The 20,355-nt window shown below is 41.3% G+C and overlaps 1 protein-coding gene across 2 annotated transcripts in view; it reads left to right on the top strand.

Annotated features, from left to right (window-relative positions):
• The window catches only part of GSPT1 (G1 to S phase transition 1), a 37,754-nt gene extending 24,266 nt beyond the window's left edge, over positions 1–13,488 (top strand). For both annotated transcript variants that reach the window (XM_032392181.1, XM_032392179.1), the window contains exons 10-15: positions 215–308; positions 1,360–1,440; positions 5,309–5,482; positions 6,433–6,522; positions 6,923–7,091; positions 8,803–13,488. In XM_032392181.1, coding sequence (XP_032248072.1) covers positions 215–308; positions 1,360–1,440; positions 5,309–5,482; positions 6,433–6,522; positions 6,923–7,091; positions 8,803–8,855 — 661 coding nt within the window. In that variant the 3' untranslated portion in view covers positions 8,856–13,488. The remainder of the gene's footprint in view (positions 1–214; positions 309–1,359; positions 1,441–5,308; positions 5,483–6,432; positions 6,523–6,922; positions 7,092–8,802) is intronic.
• The last annotated feature ends 6,867 nt before the right edge of the window (positions 13,489–20,355 follow it).

Genomic DNA, 20,355 nt, shown 5'->3' with positions numbered 1-20,355 from the left:
ATGGGGAAGCTTTTTCATTATATTTATATAGGACTATTTTGTTAATATTTTTAATTTTCTGAGGAATGAAGGGGATGAACCAGATAAATGGGTTGATGAGAAGAGTATCTGGGTAGAATGAAAGTATTATAACTGTGTTTTTCACATAAAGTTACAATCTTAAAATTTTGATATTTATGTTGATTCTCTTTAATGGATATTGTTATGTTCTCAGTGGATTACCGTTTATTCCCTATCTGGATAATTTGCCAAACTTCAATAGATCAGTTGACGGACCAATCAGGCTGCCAATTGTGGATAAGTACAAGGTACCCAAGATGTTCAAGAGATTGGGATTTATGGGAGGGAAAATCATTGCTTTGTGTTTTAAGTTACAAAACAATCCTAATAATTAACAGCGTAGCATAAATGTCTCTTTCTTAATGGCCGTATGTTATTTAGTGTTGTGGATGGATCGTAATTTAATCAACCAGCCTAGTTTATTTAAGCTGTTTTCCCAATGAGCCAGTGATCATTTTTGAGAGAGAAAGTCATACAAGTAAAACTACTAGACTCAGGATTTGCACGTTAAAGTTGATGGGTATTGACCAGCAGCCTTCCGAAGTACTACCAGCAGTGTAGGAGTGTTGGTTTTACCGTAGCCTCGCCAACACTGGCCACTAGTCTTTAAAAAGATAAGCTTCATTATTTTTAACTGGATTTTCAACTTGATTTTTAAAAAAGTTTTATCGGTATATAAATTTTTTTTTTTTAAGTTTTATTTATTTATTTGACAGAGAAAGCTCAAGTAGGCAGAGCAGTAGATAGAGGGAGAGGGAGAAGCAGGCTCCCCACTGAGCAGGGAGCCCAATGCGGGGCTCGATCCCAGGACCCTGGGATCATGACCTGAGCTGAAAGCAGAGGCTCAACCAACTGAGCCACCCAGGCGCCCCGGTATATAATGTTTTGACCTCCTCAAATAATTCTTTCATTAGCTCCATGCTAAATATCTTAAACAAGTATTTTTCCAATTTTATACATGAGGAAGCAGGCTCAGAGATTTTTGAGAGAACTGGAATTTAAACAAATAACGGAGATCTTCAATATGTAAAATTTTGTGCTGTTTCTGGTACCGTGCCTTTTTTTTTTTTTTTTTTAAAGATCTTCGGCACACTTACTTAGTATTGTAATTGCACATATGCTGATGACAGAGGATATATTTTTTTAAATATCCTGTGTTTAAGATTAATCCTAACCATTCTGCCACTTGAACTAAAGATTTTCTGAGTAAGCCCCATAAGATTTCACTTTGGGATGTTGAATTTGTAGAATAGTAATTAAAGTCTACCACTTGGTTTTTTTTATTTCAAATTTAAACAGGATATGGGCACTGTGGTCCTGGGAAAGCTGGAATCAGGATCTATTTGTAAAGGCCAGCAGCTTGTGATGATGCCAAACAAGGTAAGAATTAGTAATGCTCTTTCTCATTTAGATTTCTCTTAAAAATATTAGCAAAGAGTTAGAACTTTTCAAAAATGTAGGGATTTCCACTAAAAGAAACTTAAAATCCAGGATTATGTTTTACTAATATCAAGTACAAAATTTAGTACAGAAGATGAGGTGTTGTAGTTACCCAGTGACAAATGGGGAAGAGCCAGTATTCGTACCACGTGAGAGCTAAAAGATGTATCCTCAAGAGAGCTTTATCTGCATTCTTCCACCAGAAGCAAGTAGAGCCCTGGAGTGGTTAAGTGACTTCTTTCTGTTAACACATTTCTATTAGCAAGTGAACCCAGGATGAAAATTCAGGTTTAATCATGATATAATTTGCTTTCTTTTTTTTTTTTTAATTAAAAAAAAATTTTAGGGGCGCCTGGGTGGCTCAGATGGTTAAGCATCTGCCTTCGGCTTGGGTCATGATCCCAGGGTCCTGGGATCGAGCCCCACATCAGGCTCCTGGCTTGGCGAGGAGCCTGCTTCTCCCTCTCCCTCTGCCTCTCTCCCTGCTCACGCTTTCTCTCTCTCTCTCTCTCTCTCTATCTCTGTGTCTCAAATGGATAAATAAAATCTTAAAAAAAAATTTTTTTTTAATTTTTTTAAAAGATTTTATTTATCCATTTGAGAGAGAGAGAAAGAAAACACAAGTTGGGGGAGGGCAGAGGGAGAGAGACCAGTGGACTCCCCCCTGAGCAGGGAGTCTGACGTAGGGCTCGATCCCAGGACTCCGAAAACATGACCTGAGCCAAAGTCAGATGCTCAACCAACTGAGCCACCCACATGCCCCTGCTTTATTGTTATACTGGTTACTATAAAATGTGCCCAGTCTATACTTGTAATCTGTTTTGAGAGAAGAGAATGTGCCTTTATCATAAATGGGTCTTTTCTTAATTCTTTCTTCCTGCCTTTTTGTAATTTGTTTATTATTGGAGAGGGTTTCATTAAAACACGTAAAGTCTCCATGAACTCTTCCTTTGTGTTATTTCTGGCTGTTCAGTTGCTGATAATTACAGACATGATACTTGAGAAACTGTTACCTGTTTTCCAGTGGGGCTTTCTCTAACAGCTTCAAAGATATTTAGGTAGGAAAGTAGGCCTCAGTCATTGGAACCTCAGAATTAATGGGGCGTCTGGGTGGCTCAGTCGGTTTGAGTGTCTGACTCTTCATTTTGGCTCGCGTCACGATCTCGGGGTCATGGGATCCAGTCCTGCATCGGGCTCTACACTCAGCACGGAGTCTGTTCATCATGAATCCTATCTCAGAGCAGTTACAGAAGTAGTTTGGTCGTGGTAATAGAAGGCAGATTGGTGGTTGCAAAAGCCTAGGGGGTTGAAGAATGGGGAGTGACTTGAGTGAAGGGCACAGAGTTTCCTTTTGGGATGATGAGGACACTTTGGAACTAGATGCTGGTGTTGGTTTTACGGTATCTTGAATGCCATCTAGATGCCACTGAATTGTACAATGTAAAATGGTTATAAAAGGTAAATTTTGTGAGTGTTCTACCACAATAGAAAGAAAAGTACAATTCAGTATCAGCAGGTGGACTGGGTGCCAGGCTAGACTAGTCACAGCTTCTCTGTGGGAGCTGGGACTTTATACAGGTGACAGCACAGGTCAGCGTAGCCTCACCTGCAGCTGGAGGCAAGCTTTGAAGACTCCATTCCCGTTAGTCCTGCTGAGGCTCAGTGGAACGGAGTTAAATATTTCAGAAGGCACAGATGCCAGACTATCTTACATTAAAAAATTAATGGGTAGGTAGCCTACGAAATGGGAGAAAGTAATTGTATATCATAAATCTGATAAGGGGCTAAATCCAGACTATATCAAGAACTGCAACTCAACGACAAAATAGAACAACCTGACTAAAAAATGAGCAAGGGACTGAAACATTTCTCCAAAGAAGATGTGCAAATGGCCAACAAGCACATGAAAAGATCTCATCACTAATCATTAGGGGAATGCAAATCAAAGCCACAACGAAATAACACCTCACACCCATCAAAAAAACCCAAAATAACAGATGTTGGTAAGGATATGGAGAAATCAGAACCCTTGTACACTGTGGGTGAGAATGTAAAACTGCACAGCTGCTGTGGAAAACATGATGTTTCCTCAAAAAAATTTAAAAATAGAAAATTATATGATCCAGCAATTCCACCTCAGGATATGAGCCCAAAAGAATGGAAAGCCAGCCTTGAAGAACCGATGTTCATAGCAGCATTATTTACAAAAGCTTTAATGGGGAAGCAACCTATCGTGTCCACTGATGGATGAGTAGATAAACAGAATGTGATATAGCCATACAATGGAATATTATTCAGCCTTAAAAGGAAGGAAATTCTGATACATTCTACAATATGATGAACTTCTAGGGCATTGTGCTAAGTGAATTAATAAACCAGTCACAAAAAAAATAATGTATGATTCCACCTTTTTTTTTTAAAGATTTATTTATTTATTTTGGGGGTGGGCAGAGAAGGAGAGAGAGTCTTAAGCAGATTCTGTGCTGAGCGTGGAGCCCAGCGCAGGGCTCGATCTCACGACCCTGAGATCATGACCTGAGCCGAAACCAAGAGTCAGTTGCTTAACTGACTGCACCACCCAGGCACCCCTATGATTCCACTTCTTTGAGGTACTTAGAACAGACAAAATCCTTACCACCTTTCATAAACCAAGAGAATTTGTTGGTCTCAGTCATAATTTTTGAAATTATGGATTAATTAAAGATTAGACTAGCTCCTTTGTATTTAGCCAGAGAAGACCACATTTGGAGAAGAGGGTTTGTTATACTGGATTATTTGGGCAAAAGTAGTTTACAGTACTTGCTTAGTTGTTACGGTGGGACTGCTGGTTTCTGCCCTTTTGTCCTGTTACTGGAAAGAATTTAGCTAATAAATATGGCTCTTTTACTTCTTGGGATGAATTTCAACAGGTATCAATAAGGTGTAAGCTGCCTTTTGGGAAAGGGGGCCATTATTGGTGGAGAGCGGAGAGTTTACTAGAGTTTAGCAAGTGACAGTCTGTGGAGTTCTGATGTGGAACATAACAGATGCTGGATTCTCCACCATTTATCTACCAGCATGAGATAGTTTATTTTGTTTTGAGGGCTGTTACTTTGGTTTGTGGTATATGTTTTAAAAATAGGAATTTCCAAGGGCATAAAAGAAGTAAAATAAGGGAATGCTTGTGGGTATTGCTTTTAACATTTTCTCCCATCTCTATGCACTTTTTTAAATAACTGGTAAAATGTAAATTTTATCATTAGTACCTTCACAGCCATCACCACTATCAAGTTCTAGAACATTTTCATCACCCCAAAAGGAAACCCTGTACCCATTAAATAGTATTCTTTTAAAGCTTAATTGTTTAAATATCTTTTGAGAAGCACGCTCTTCAAATATTTGGGGTTGATAGTTAATAGAAGTTGTGCCCATTAAATCCTAGAATTTAATCATAATAAGAACGACATTCATAAAATTAAAATCCAAATGTTAGATTTAATGTTTTAATTTTGAAAAGGTAAAAAAGGCAAATGCTAGTTTATACTGTGTTCAGTTTGGAAATTATTAGGATGTCCTAAAAAGCTGATGAATATTTTAATTGGCAGTTTATACTTCTAGGATATGACTTTCATTAAATTCATGTCATACAACTGTAATAAAGTTTTATATTCAAATAAGTGTTTTGGCTAATCTACAACCTCAGAAAAATGTGACTTGCAAGTCTCTTTAAGTGAACAGATCATTTTATGTTCTGCTATGCAGTGAATGTGTCAGAAAACCCCCAGTCTTGGGTTTGATTGTTTGCTGCTTTTTTTTTTTTTTTCTTAAGCACAATGTGGAAGTTCTTGGAATCCTTTCCGATGATGTAGAAACTGATTCTGTAGCCCCAGGTGAAAACCTCAAAATCAGACTGAAAGGAATTGAAGAGGAGGAGATTCTTCCAGGATTCATACTTTGTGATCCTAATAATCTTTGTCATTCTGGACGCACATTTGATGCCCAGGTAAACTTATTACTGTAATTGTCTTAGTGATCTTTACTGTCTAAGTGGAATTAGAATTTAAATGCCTTTTATCCTGGTTATTGGTGACATGCCATTGTGTGTATTGAAATAGACTAAATCATACATACCACAACAACCATGATGTATATCTCACACACATGAGGTCTTTAAGAGGTGATATTCTTTGTAAGTTCGTTTTTATTTTTATTTATCTATTTATTTATTTTTGAAGTAGGCTCCACGCCTAACGTAGGGCTTGAACTCATGACCCTGAAATTGAGTCCCATGCTCTACTGGCTGAACCAGCCAAGCATCCCAAGTTCCTTTTTATTTTTGATCTCCTGTTAATAATAACTTGTATTTTGCTCAAAGTGTCTTTCCTTGTAAATAGAGCACAGTTGCCCTGGAAATTAGGGTGTGTCTGCTCATTCAGAGTAAGTAACTTTCCACACAGGAAAACACAATTTTTCTGTTATTAGCAACCTGACTTCCGCAGAAGAATGACAGTGTAGCTCACAGAATTTTGAGTTCTGTTACAAGCTATGATGATAAATTAGATTTTGATGCTGGGTACAAGGTTGTTTACTTTTACTGGACCTTAGATAATGAGAATTGGATAAAATTATGAGCAGTTCACATCTGGAACCAAACCAAACCAAAGTAGCTATAGTGGCAGTGATTACTGTAAATCCTTGGGGAGGATGGAGGAAAAGCTTCTCCAGAATTAGTCTGCCTGCTCTGTTTCTAAAGTTTGGGTCTGGCCAAGAAGATCAGTAGGGTAAGGATAACAGAGTTCATGTTTGGCTATCAGGCGACCTGACCCAGCACTTCTAACTCAAAAACAGCTGGAGGTGGTAGGTTCCCTATTGTGGTACGACTATATGGCACTGGGGAACGTGCAGTTCTTTCTTTACCCCAGGGATAAAGATGTGAATTTTTTTGTTTGACAGATAGTGATTATAGAGCACAAATCCATCATCTGCCCAGGTTATAATGCGGTGCTGCATATTCACACCTGTATTGAGGAAGTCGAAATAACAGTGAGTCTTCATTAATTGATAATTAAGCTAATTGGGGTTTTTGTTTGTGTATGTGTTTGAAGACGTTTGAAGACTGTCTTGATCATTTCTCATCGGCAACAGCGATGTACTCTTATTTGCATCCTTGTCTTTTTTTTTTAACTTTTTATAAGATTTTATTTTTTTAAATTTTGTTTATTTATTTGAGAGAGAGAGAGCATGAGAAGGGGGAAGGGTCAGAGGGAGAAGCAGACTCCCCGCTGAGCAGGGAGCTGATGCGGGGCTCGATCCGGGGACTCCAGGATCATGACCTGCGGTGAAGGCAGTCGCTTAACTAACTGAGCCACCTAGGCACCCTGCACTCCTTGTCTTAAAGGTTCTCTTATTTGGCGCTCTGAACTCATCCTTTTTTCTTGGATAGGCCTTAATCTGCTTGGTAGACAAAAAATCAGGAGAAAAAAGTAAGACTCGACCCCGTTTTGTGAAACAAGATCAAGTATGCATCGCTCGCTTAAGGACAGCGGGAACCATCTGCCTTGAGACCTTTAAAGACTTCCCTCAGATGGGGCGCTTTACCTTAAGAGATGAGGGTAAGCCTTTACACTGATGCCTAGTAGCATCTCTGGGATGTGGAGCTTGTTCCGTCCAAGCACGGCGCGCACCACAAGTTCATAGAAAACTTGGGTGCGTGTCTATAGTGTGTTCCTGTAACAAGTGGTTTATGAGTTGAGTGGATTGAATGGGCAGAACTGACCATGCATTGTGGCAGTATGCTGTAGATGAAGAATCTTAATTTTGATACTTTGCAAGTAGTGGGCTTTGAGAGTTATTTTATTTACTAAATGAGACATTTCTATGATGAAATCTTTTGTAATATGTGTGATTAAAGCCCGTCTTGAAGGGCTCAACCCTGTATGGCAGGTTTTCACCGTATAAGCCTCTGAAGTAGAACTCTTGAAATCAAATATGACAAACATTCACTACACTGATATAGGGGGCATGAAAGGGACACATACCTTGATGGTCTTTCAGCACCTGATTTTTATAGAGGTTTAATGTCAATTTTTTGGTGTGGGTGTCCATTTCTGCCTAGTTCTGAGTGAATCTTGTGACCATGAAACTCTTTGGTAGCATGAAAACAAAGTGGCTCTTATTAAATGTTTCTCTGGGTCATTAATATTTCTAACTCAGATAACTATTTTAAGAGTGTGGAAAACTTTACATAAAACACGGTGGTTCACTTGAAATATAGCATCGGCACCTCGCATGTTCGTTCCAGTTCTGTTCGATAGAAAACGTACTGTGTGTCTCCTGCACATCGGGAGCTGTGACAGGCACTGGGGATGTGATGGTGAATACAGCTCTTCCTGAACCTTACTTCAGAGGAATCTGTATAGAGAGTATTCACTGTATTTTGAAGTCTTACTTAATTCTTCTTGGTAATAGTGAACCTGGTTACTTGGGTTTGTCCTATTAACATAACAAAATGAGAATCTTAGTTACCAATTAGAAACTGACAAAATCGGGTGGACCCAAGAAGTTAATGTAGCAAGAATGTTTAACTGTTTTTTCCTAAAGAGTAGCTTGGTTTTAGGTTTTTCACATGACCTTGTAGGATTTGTACCCCTTATAATAGGACTGAGAATCCCTCTTCACAGCTTTATTTTCACTCATGCACCTTGAAATGGACTTGTTTTAAGTGTACGGTATAATGAATTTTAGTCTATTTACAGGGTTGCACAGCCATCGCCACAGTCTAATTTTAGAACATTTGGAACATCTAAAAAAACCCTTATACCTGTTTACAGTCACTTGGTGTTCCTATCCCTAGCCAACCACAGATCTTTCTGTTTGCCTTTTTGGGACATGCCATATAAATAGAATCATACAATTTGTGGTCTTTAGTGTCTAGTTTATTTCACTTGGCATGTTTTTGAGGTTCAACCACGTTGTAACATGTATTCTTTGTAATTCGTTCCTTTATATTGCCAAATAGTATCCCGTGGTACAGATATTCCACATTTTACTTGTCCAGGCTTAGGTTTATGATACAGGAAATGATTAAGTTTCTTTTCAACTCCACCCATCCTCTAAAGACCCACTTATTAAGACTACTTAATCAGAAATCACACCTTTGGTGGTAAAGCCAGTTAATTAGTAATTTACATTGTGAAAAATAATTTTATGATTTAAAATAATAAGCTTGAATACCTCACATAGCTTTGCTGTTAACTACTGAAAAAGGGTTTTTGTTTCTGTTTTTTTGTTTTTTTTGTTTTTTTGTTTTAATTTCATTTCTAGGTAAAACCATTGCAATTGGAAAAGTTCTGAAACTGGTTCCAGAGAAAGACTAAGCATTTTCTTGATGACCCTGCACAATACTGTGAGGAAAATTGACTGCAAAAGCCTACTTCACACCGCCTTCTCTTTGTTTTCTGCCCATTGACAAACTTCTCCCCATATTTTGCAAAGACAGAAATCCACAGCAAAAGTCCACATTGTGTCAGCTTTCTCATATTGAGAGCTCTGCTATGCCACTGTTGAATTTCCCCCCAGATTTTTTTCCTTCCCCTCCCAAACTGCTTCCTTGGACAGATTTGGCAATAGCTTTGTAAGTGATGTGGACATAATTGCCTATAATAATGAAAACTTACAGGAATTTTTTTATTTTTCATTTTCCCCTTAGGCATACTTAGTCTTTTTTCCCCCAGGCAGATGATTCTGAGTGTGCGAGTGTGTGCACATGTTACAGACAACTACCATGTTAATAAAATATTCAATTTGAAATCCTTTTCGGTATTTGAATTGCTTTTGAATAACGTTTTTTATCTGGATGTAACATTGTTGCATTAGCTTTTTAACTTACCAAGTAATTGACTACATTTTATGACTTGGACTTTTCTAAACTCTTTCCCTATCCACTACTTTAAATGAGGCATTTCCAAACGATGTGCAAGTTTGTATTACAAGAAAGAATTAGTTTGACCACTTCCTTAAATGGTTAATGCGTACGTCCAGTAAATAACCTTTATGGAGCTGGGACACTGCTTTAGTAGTAGGTCTGCTGGCTCTTTTCTGCCAATTTATATATTCACCGTGATTTCTTAAACACAGTAAGTTGTTTTAAAGTAAAAGAGCAGCGTGCTGTAGTTTTTATAAGTAAAGCGTAATGAAATTGTACCCCTACAGAAAATTCCATTAACTCATTAAATTAGTGGGATTTGCAATAAAGAAAGCATGTTGAGACCTGGCAAAAATGCCTCCTTTAGTATTTATAAGAGCTGCATGCATCTAGTATGAAAACTGTATCCATTGCAAGTGCCAGTTCTGCAGATTACTCCCGTTTCCTATTTGTACCAGTAATTTTAAAGGTTGGACGATCCTTGCTGGTTTAAAGCTAAATCTCATCCAGCCACGAAAGGAACACATATTTAGAACCATCCGAATCTGCACAGACTAAAGTTAACAGTGATAAGTAGAATCAAGCACAGTATCGAAGTTTTTCTCAGTTATTTGAAATTGACTGTTTTCTTAAATGTAAAGCTGAAATTTGCTAAACTGTTATTTGGATGAACCACAGTGGAGTACTGTGGTGGTTTTTAGATTGAAGGCTGACTTTCTACTGTAACTGTCATGACTTTGAAATTTTTAATGAGAATAAATGGGAAATGAAGAGCCACTTTCTGGGTTTATTGGAAGCCCCCCTTGATTTTGAGGGTTGTTGCCATTTATCAAAGACTCGGCCTCTTTTAGATTGTGGTTTATCTCTAAATAAGATACTTTGTAATTGTATATTTAATGACATGTCCCTTCCCTCAGAAAAGAAAAGCCTAGTCAGACTGTATTTCCAGTCACAAAGCTTTATATAAAACTTAATCTAATCCTGTTCTCTTAACTATAGAATTACCATTGATTTTATGAATGAGGCTATATATCGTATGGACAGAGCAAAGTTACTGTCCTACAGCTTCCTATAACTATACTCATGGCTATTAAATTGCATGAAATTTAGCTAAATTTTATTATGTCAGCAAATCTCTGGGCTTTTATTTTTCTGGGAACTACGGGAGCTTTAATCAGTACATACAACTCTTTTTGTACTTCCAAGGTAATAGGAACAAAATAGCAATTGCTTGGATTTTAAGGAATCTTTAAAAGCTCAAGAGTTACTGAAATTATTTCCAAAAATAGATTTCCATTTTTAAATTGAGCATATTTTTAAAAACCAGTTTGTTTGCTATTAAAACATTTACACTTTTAGAATATTACGTGCATGTTGCCAAGACTCTTCAGCAAAACGACATGGATACCAACTGTCAAGGGCCCACCTCCAAAATAGAAGAGCTAATGAATACAAATGTCATTATGAAATAAAGATTTCATTGGATTCTTTTACAAATTTGTGCAAACGATGATCTAATCATTTAAAAGAAACCACATTGTTAAATATGGACTTGGAAGTTCTTTGGGAAGTATTCACTCAGAGTTGGTGCATTTTAAACTCCTGGTCACCCTGGCTAGTGATTGGGATGAGGAAATGCGTGTCTGGTGGGGACTGGCAGCGTGTGATGCTGGGCTCTGCAGAGCAGTGCGGGGTCCTATGCTGTCGTTCGGCGCCCCCCGAGTGTGTGGGTGTGGCTGACAGTGCGAACGGAACAGGGTGACTGGCCGCACATTAGGATAATACGGACCCAAACGTTTTTTCCTCTGGCTTTAGCATAGATATATTAGTCATAACTTACTTTGCATCTTTTTACATTAATGTTCTGTATACAACTTTCATGCTAGATTATTTATAGTTTTTTAAATTAATGAACTGAATTGAGAAGAAGGTATTGTTGAAATGAACATCTGAAGTAATTGCCACTTTAAACCTTACTGTGGGAGAGGGGAAAATATAGCATCTATTTCTTGTTTTTAATTTGCAAAAAGGACTTATCCAGTGAAAATCAATGTAAAATCAAACCAAAAGAGTTGGACTGAGTATGTATTGCCATGAAATTAAGTGACAAATAGTAAAGTGTTCTTGAATACTTAAGCCCATGTATATTTGTTTGTTTTGAACTGAAAGTCTTGAAATATGTGATAATTGAATGTAAAAACTTTGTAAATTGTATAAGTACAGGTGGTTCACTGTAACAAGAGGTAGCTTGTCCTTGTCTGCTAGTTCCCTCAGCGACAAGAACTGCGTTTTCGGTGTGGGATGGACTTCGCAGGGGGTGCCCCCGGAAGGCCCCGGCACCCTCAGCTCAAGTGCCGCAGATATTTTGGGTCACGCTTTCAAACAGATGCAGTTTTGCAACCCAAGAAAAAGGCCAACCTATGGTTAAAAACTTCCATGATGAACTCCTGAGAAAAATCAGCTAAACTCCCTGGCATCTTCGGGAAGACTAGTCACAAGTGTCACTACCCCGCGGTCTGTGACGACTGTCCCCCAGGGCGGCACTTCAGCTCCTCTTCTCGATGGCACGGACTTCCTCACAGACCGCCACCACGTGAATGGGGGCTTCGTGGGTTTGGGGACAGATTCAGGTAGTCAAGGGGCAAGTAGTTTTTACGACAGCTCTCAACATCAGGCAACTCTGAACCTTTGAAACTCATTGTCACAGTTCTGGTGACCTTACCAGAGTCAGCTGTGCCACAGATCCTGTCACAGACCCGTGTGCGGTAGGCCGCCATCAGCAGGATTTAGGGGACGTTTTGTGTCTCCAGATAACATGGCTTCCACCATTTCCTCCCGCTAAGTTTTTACTGATTCTAGCAAGATGCCACCTGATACATTCATGCTTTGTTTCTTTAGAGATCTTGCCATGGCAGCAGCTTGTTAAATAAATAAATGTAATTACACGTGCACAACTCAAAATACTAGGTTTAAATTTAGCAGTCAGTTGGTTATATTAGATTTCCTAGTAAGTGGAATAGGGACTGTTTTTATTTTCCTGTGATAGTTCAGTGGATTCCATTTGAACCAATGTTTACTGCCAGAATTCAGGTCAGGTAGATTGGTTCAACTTGTGATGGTTTGGGTTCCAGGATATTCTTGATTTTCAGTATCCTGGAACATACTGAGTCTTCCCTTCAATAAATACACTTTTCACATACCTCTAATCCTATGCTTCCTTGAAACAGTAATATGCTAGCCGAGTTGTTTACTAGGGCATGTGATAAGGGCCCGGAGGTGTGAGTGGACATTAGAACCTTTACGTTCTCTAACGTAATAAGGGAAGAGCACGTCGGCACCACGTCTGATGAGGCAGAAAATTAGGATTTCTCAGGCAAGCCCCAGCCTGGGAACGGTCTTCCCTGCCTCGACACACATGTGCCACTGCGCCCTGTAAAACTTAACACGGAAACCTCAGGTTTGTGGGCAGCAAAGGTAGAATGACGTTTTGTGCTTCCTGAGGCTCCCCTCCGCCAGGCACATTAGCTTAGTGCTCCAGATGTCAGCCCAAGCCCCTGCTACCTCCTTTCCTGCTGCCCGGGAAGAGCGTGCTGGAGCAGAGCTCCGCGCCATCCACCTGCTTTCTGTGACTGAGGTGGGAGCCCGGAAGGTCTGCGTACTTTAAGGACTCCCACTGGGCTCTCGTAAATCGACTCACCTCTTTGTTAACTAGTTTGTTCTGTTCTAAAGGAAATGTGGATCCCTCTCAGGCCAGGACTCAGTGACTAGTTTTTACTAGAACAGCGTAGGTCAATACCTAGCTCGCTCGCTCTCTTTTTTTTTTTTAAACCAGAGAATTCAAGGGAACTGAGTAGCTCTGCTGGGGTTTTTAACTTAATTCCAAAGCATGGCAGAATGCTCTAGGTAGGAACTGTGGGAATCCGAGGTAAAGAAACCTTTTTCTTATGATTTGTAGCTACCTACTGTGCCTGAATTGGTGCCTGTGAGGATGAAGCCCTTAGCCGCTCTTGCAATTATTCCAATGACTGAAGTTAAAAGAATTTGCTTTTGTAATAACAATAAAAATTGTCATCTTCCCTTTTGAAGGATTTGTCTGTCTGTTTACAATCGCCTGTATAATTGTTGCATGCCCTGAGTGCCTCTGTCCAGCCTCTGTCCAGTCCTCGATTTCTGGGTCAGGTACCGGCAGCATTTTTAAGATTGATTTGAGAGAGTGAGAGAGCTCGTGCAAGCAGGGGGTGGGGAGGGGAGAGGCAGAGAAGCAGACTCCCCACTGAATGCGGAGCCCGATGCGGGGCTCGATCCCAGGACCAAGTTCACAGCCTGAGCTGAAACCCAGAGTCAGAGGCTTAACGGGCTGAGCCACCCAGGCGCCCCATAGGTGACTGAGTCTTAACAACAGCAACTACACAGGAAGTTAGAGGTGCTTAATAGCCGTATCATAGTATCTGGCTTTATATGAGAGAGTTGTGGAGACATCAGGGATTCTGTCAGACGTACTACCCTCTCTATTCAGGATTTTTAATAATGAACAAGAAACCAAATACTTGGGGCACCTGGGTGGCTCAGATGGTTAAGCATCTGCTGTCTGCCTTTGGCCCAGGTCATGATCCCAGAGTCCTGGCATTGAGCCCCACGTCTGGCTCCTGGCTCGGGGGGGGAGTCCGCTTCTCCCTGTCCCTCTGCCAGTCCCCCTGCTCATGCTCTTTCTCTCTCTGTATAAAAATCTAAAAAAAAAAAAAAAAAACCAAATACTTAAATGTGCCAGGACAAGAAATGAATGGTAAACAGAGGCAGTATTACACAGTGGTTAGTGGGCTGGCTGGCAGCAGTACATTCCTGGGTCCTCCTTTTACTCCCATGAGTTTGAGTTCTTGGCGATCAGTCTGCAGTAAAGGTGTTTGCCATTCAGCGGCGTCTTTGCTTACAGCTTGTCAGCAAGCTTGCTATCGAAGCAGGGGTTCATACTATAAAAGTTCTAAGTAAGTGGCTTGTGATTAACCACATGAGTTAACCACACTCTTCTCTTAAGTGACTGTGCTCTAAACGTGTTTGGGCATCAGCCACACTGTATTGGGGCGGGGAAAAGACAGGAGGGGATCTTACACATCAGGCCCACCCATGGATGCGATTTCAGACAAGGTTCTTTCTGTCGATGCATCTTAAAGCAGAAAAGTAGGATCAATACCTCGGACACTGGAGCTTTATAGTGAAGAACTACAGACCCGATTTAGAATAAATGATGGCCAAGTTAACGATATTTTTTGAATTTATAAAGACCTTAAAGAAAAAAGATAGTCTCTTTGGCCATGGGAAAAAACTGGTTCCGAAAAATATTTTTTATTTAACTTTTTTAGTGACAAGGTTATTTTAAGTCTCTGGCCATTTATGGCCATTTAGGTGATATATGAAGAAGTGTAAAAGTCATGTACTTCAGTGGCAAGTTTTTTTGTTTCCTTATATTCAGCCTCTAAATTCAGTCTTAAAAGTGAAATTTTTGTTAGGCTCTGTGTGCCCAAATTCCTTGCATGAAATATTTTCCTATGTATACTGCTAGAAACAGATTAGGTAAAACAAGGAAACAAAAATCTCATGGCTGACAAGTGTGCTTTTTGCTATTCAGTTACCAATTACTGTTTTTTTTTTTAACAAGACCTTTTTTTTTTTTTTTAAGTAAGTGGGCTCCACGCCCGACGTGGGGTTGAACTCATGATCCTGAGATCAAGGCACATGCTCTGTCGACGGAGCCAGCCGGGTGCCCCATCAATTACTATTTTTTATGATATGATCCTTCTGTTACAAATTAGGCAAAAACTTTTCCCTCTCAGTGTGCACGGTTGTCACATTTAATGTTAGTAGCACGTTTTCTTAACCCATCCCACTTCTGAGCTCTTAAACATTTCATTTCAGTGGAAATGATCATGCCCAAATATACAAAGAATAAACAGTAAAGGGAGTTAAAATTTAACGATTTATATGAGTTTTAATTTTAAGGCATTTTCACCAAAATAGTTCTATTCTCCGGTTTGAGTTAAGAGGCTACTGGTCATCCAAGTCTACTGGTAAAACAGCTTAGCTAGAGAGGAAACCGTGGGGAAAATTATATATTTAATTTGTTTTGCAATCTTTATTGTGTGATTATATTTAGATTGAGACTTACTATGGTGATTTCACCCCTTTTAATGGAATAAGAGTGCAGTCCTCAAGCACTTTGTGTTTGCTCACAGGCTTCACAAGTTACGGAGAATGGAAGCAATCTCCATTACCAGCTTTGTTATTTCCCTGGCAAAGACCAAATTTTAGGATCAAGAAATTTTGAAAGAATTGGATTCTTAGGAGTAATTACTATTTGTAAAGCATTTCCAGCAGACAGAACTTGTGTACAAAAGGAGAGTTTTTTATCAAGGCAAAATTTGCATACAGTGAAATGCACATAACTTAAGCTTACAATGAGTTTGTCGAGTGGGTAAAATTATGTAGACACCCACATCAACATACAGAACATTTTCATCACCCCAAAAAGTTCCGTTCTGTCCCTTTCCAACCCATTCCTTCTTCCAGCCAAGGTGACCACTGTTCTGTCATACATTCTTTTTGCCTGGGTTCGAACGCCACATAAATAGAATCCCTATGCACCCAACTGTCTTCTCTCAAGCAACATGTTTTCGAGATTAATTCCGTTGTGTCTATCAGTAGTTTATTCTCTATCGTGGAGTAACAGTCTATTTTATGAATATCCCAGAATTTTTTTTTATCCCTCCTTGAAGGGAGATTTAATTTTGTTTCCCAATTAGGATTCTGTATCTTGGTTACAAATACAACCTTCTTTGAATTATCATTAGAAATGCAAATAAATAAATCGGACAGAAAAGTTTCTTTTCTTTTTATCTTTTATTGCCAAACAGATCATTTAGTCCTCCTAAAAGGTGAAATGACACGAGCTCCCTTGTGATCACTATCCTGAATGCTTTCTCCACTGTGACCCTTTGACTAGCCATGTGTAGCCAGGGCAAATTAACCGGACTCATACCTCTACTGATCAAACTCCTTCCAACCTCAGGACCAAGTCCTATTTTTTTTATCTTGTTCAGTTGACTTACTTTATTTAATTACCTTCAGGAATAACTTTTTTTTTTTTTTTTTAAGATTTTATTTATTTCTTTGACAGAGACACAGCGAGAGAGGGAACACAAGCAGGGGGAGTGGGAAAGGGAGAAGCAGGCTTCCCGCTGAGCAGGGAGCCCAATGTGGGGCTCGATCCCAGGACCCTGGGATCATGACCTGAGCCGAAGGCAGATGCTCTAACGACTGAGCCACCCAGACGCCCCATGAATAACTTTTAAAAGTTCTTTTACTGACCCTTTATTGATGACCTAGCATGATACTTCACAGCGGCTACTGAAAACCTTCCTAATTTGAGTAAAGATGGGCTAAACTGTTACAACACCCAGCAGTTATATACGGGTGTTGGTTCAAAGAACACAGTCCTCCAAGAACTTGTCAGCTGCTGATCTTCCATGCTAAGAGACAACTGGTACTGGTAATCTGTTTTGCAGAAGTCTAGAAATCAGTTTTCAGATTGGCCAGAATATGACATTCCTCAAGGAATGTAATTCCTCTGAGGCTGAATGGATTACAAAATTTTCTTCTTAAGTCCTGTCCAAGGAGGGGCCGGTGTATGCCGCAAGCCTGAGTGACCCGGCGTGCCCGTGGTGCCCACCTGGCCCTACAGCTGCCGGAGACCCCCTAACTGCCCCTGGCGGCTTCGCTGCTCTCCTGCTTTCTCTTCCCCGATAGGTGCCTGAAAAAAACGAGTCTAGTAACAATGTCTTGACTAACCAGCCAGTTCTCCCCTGCCTGAACGCAGGTGCACTGCCTCCTTCCCTCTTTCAGTGCCTAAGATGCACATTTCATCTCCGATCCATTTAATTATAGTATTTTCAGCTAAGGGCAAGTCTTGTGCTATTATGTGTGTGCTGGGCGCTATGCAGGTAGATGCCGTCTCATTGAAGTCCTCTTTAACAATTCCGGAGAACCAGCACTCACGACGAAAGGACAAAAGGGAGGGAGGGGGGAAAGGACAGGAAGCCGAGCACTGTATTACGAGCACATGGGAAGCACAAAGACAGCTCCGGGAGGAGGGAATGAAGACGTGGACCAGGAAGAGCCACGCTGGGAGCAAGGGTCTGTTCTCCGCGTGCCAGGCTGGCCCTGTGTGTACCCCCGGTTCTGGAGGAATGAGCAGGTCTTACCAGGGCCGGGTAGGGCATTGACTCTGGAGAAGAACTCTTACTACTGCTGTCCTGTGAGTTTGTGAGCCGCCCGCGTCTACGCGGCACCCGACAATGCCGCTCACACGGCGGGTCTCACGTCCGTCTCCCCCGCCTCAGCTCGCCCTGTGAACTCAGCGGTGGGCGCTGGGGACCCAAAGTCACGTGAGGCTGTGGACGTTCAATCTGTGGAGAAACCAAAAATGCCGCTAGAGAGATGAGGCACTGTCATTACGCTATCCTCGGTGGTGAAAGAACTGAGACTGTAACAAATTGCCTGGGACACGAAAACACTGTCATTTATTTCATTTGCCCTCCTGGTAAAGGTGACAACATGCCCACATTCCGTCTTTCCTCTACCTCTGACACGGCTCATAATCCTTCCACTGAAACGGCTTTCTGTGAGCTCAGTGTGACCCACCTGCCCAGAGCATGGCCTTATCAGTACGTCTTCCCAACTTCCTCAGGATGGACGTACTCTCACCCCGTCCTCGCATCTCCGTTCCTCCAGAGGGAACACAACACCCTCCCGGTTTCCTTATGCATCCCCGACTACTTCTCAGGCTCTGACAGTGGCTCTTTTCCTCCTGTTCCCGAACCGCGGGGCTCTGCACAGCCCTGCTCCTCCTCTGTCCTACTTTGTGCACGCTCATCCATCCACAGCTATAACCGTCCCATGACTTCCAAACTTCCTTCTTTCCTTCAAGAACCTTCTCTTCCACGGTCCAGATCCTGGATGTGCCCCTGGAATTTAAAGCTCAAAATACTGAAAAAGAATCTCGTATTTTTCTTTCCAAATCTGCTCCTCCTGCCTTCCCAAGTTCTATTAACACCACCACTCATGTGCCCAGGTATTCAGAATTTGGGAGTAATCTGAATTTTCCTTCTTGTATATCCAATTTTTGGTCAAATCTGTTTCTTCCTTTTTTTTTTTTTAAGTATGCTCCATGCCCAGCATGCAGCACAACACGGGGCTTGAACTCACAGCCCTGAGATCATGACCAGAGCTGAGATCAACAGTCGGACGCTCAACCAACTGAGCCACCCAGGTGCTCCTTTGGTCAGGTCTTATACTTTGTCCTCACTGCTATCACCCTATCAGACTTCAGTACCTACAAGACCACAGTGGTTTCCTGTGCTCATCCACCTAAACCCTGTCTCAGGCCATTCCAATGCATTATTCATTCTTTGAAGAAACACTAATTATGACACACATGGGATAAGTGCTAGGTGCGAGGACACAGTGGTGAACATATATCATTTACCATTTTCCTACCATTAACTGGCTCTCCCCTGCCCTCTGAAAGCTTATCCTCAAACGGGAGAGCCAATTACAGGGCAAGAACTGCAGAGGTGGCAGCGTTCCAGGAAGAAGTTAGGGCCTGTGGGAAGGTATGAAGACAGGGTAGAAGGTGTGGAGCTGAAAGTAGGATCTACAAGGAGTGAGGGGCAGTGTGTGAAGTCGGGGACGTAGAAGGCAGGCACTGGATGAAGCCTGCCTAATGTGTGGACGACCATGTAACTTACTGTTCAAACTGAGACACTTTTTTTCAGGACAAATACTAAAGCAGCCAGGACACCAGATAACAGATGCCAACTCAGATATATGTAAGGCGCCTGGAGGAATCTGTACCTTATCCTCAGGACAATAATGCTATGAAGGTGGTCAAGCATGATTGGCTTTGACAGGGTCAGATTTGCACGTTACGAAGATCACTGAAGGGGGCAGAGAACGGACAAGTTGCACAACTGGAGACAAGAAGACGAGTTAGGATAGTCTGGGGAAAACAGGATGCCGGCCTGCACTACAAGATGGCAGGGGTAGAAAGAATTAGATAAATACGAGAGACATTTAAAAGGAATAAACAAGCCTTTGCTGTTGACCATGAGTGGAGGAGAAGAGTTAAGGAGACTCCCATATTCTGGCTGGGGCAACGAGGCGGCTGGCGGTGCCAACAACTGAGACACAAAACACAGGACGCGCGGGTCTGTGGGGAAGATAATGAGTTGCTGTGGGACCTGCTAGGTGTGAGGTCGTCCTAGGACTTAACACAGTTGATGGGTTTGAAGACAGAAGGTCTACAAATTCCCATTAGCTATCTATGGTGGATAACAAATTACCCCAAACTTAGTGGCTTAAAATAACAAACACTTAGTATCTCAGTTTCTATGGGTCAGGAGGCAGCATGGCTAGATGGTTCTGGCTGAGGGTCTCTCAAGAGTCTGTGGTCAGGGCGCCTGGGTGACTCAGTTAAACAACTGCCTTCAGCTCAGGTCATGATCTCAGGGTCCTGGGACCAAGCCCTGCATTGGCTCCCTGCCGGGGAGTCTGCTTTTCCCTCTCCCTCTGCCCGCCCCCCACTCAACTCATTCTCTCTCTCTCAAATAAATAAAATCTTTTTTTTTTTAAAGATTTTATTTATTTATTTGACAGAGAGAGACACAGCGAGAGAGGGAACACAAGCAGGGGGCGTGGGAGAGGGAGAAGCAGGCTTCCCGCGGAGCAGGGAGCCCGATGCGGGGCTCGATCCCAGGACCCTGGGATCATGACCTGAGCCGAAGGCAGACGCTTAACGACTGAGCCACCCAGGTGCCCCTCAAATAAATAAAATCCTAAAGAAAAAAAAAAGAGTTTGTGGTCATCTCAAGGTTTGACTCTGAGGATCCACTTCTGTGCTCACT

The sequence above is a fragment of the Phoca vitulina genome, unplaced genomic scaffold (assembly GCF_004348235.1).
Source record: "Phoca vitulina isolate PV1807 unplaced genomic scaffold, GSC_HSeal_1.0 scaffold66, whole genome shotgun sequence".
Lineage (NCBI taxonomy): Eukaryota > Metazoa > Chordata > Mammalia > Carnivora > Phocidae > Phoca > Phoca vitulina.
Note: the sequence above shows the minus strand (reverse complement) of the source record. Positions and strands in the feature narration are given on the sequence as shown.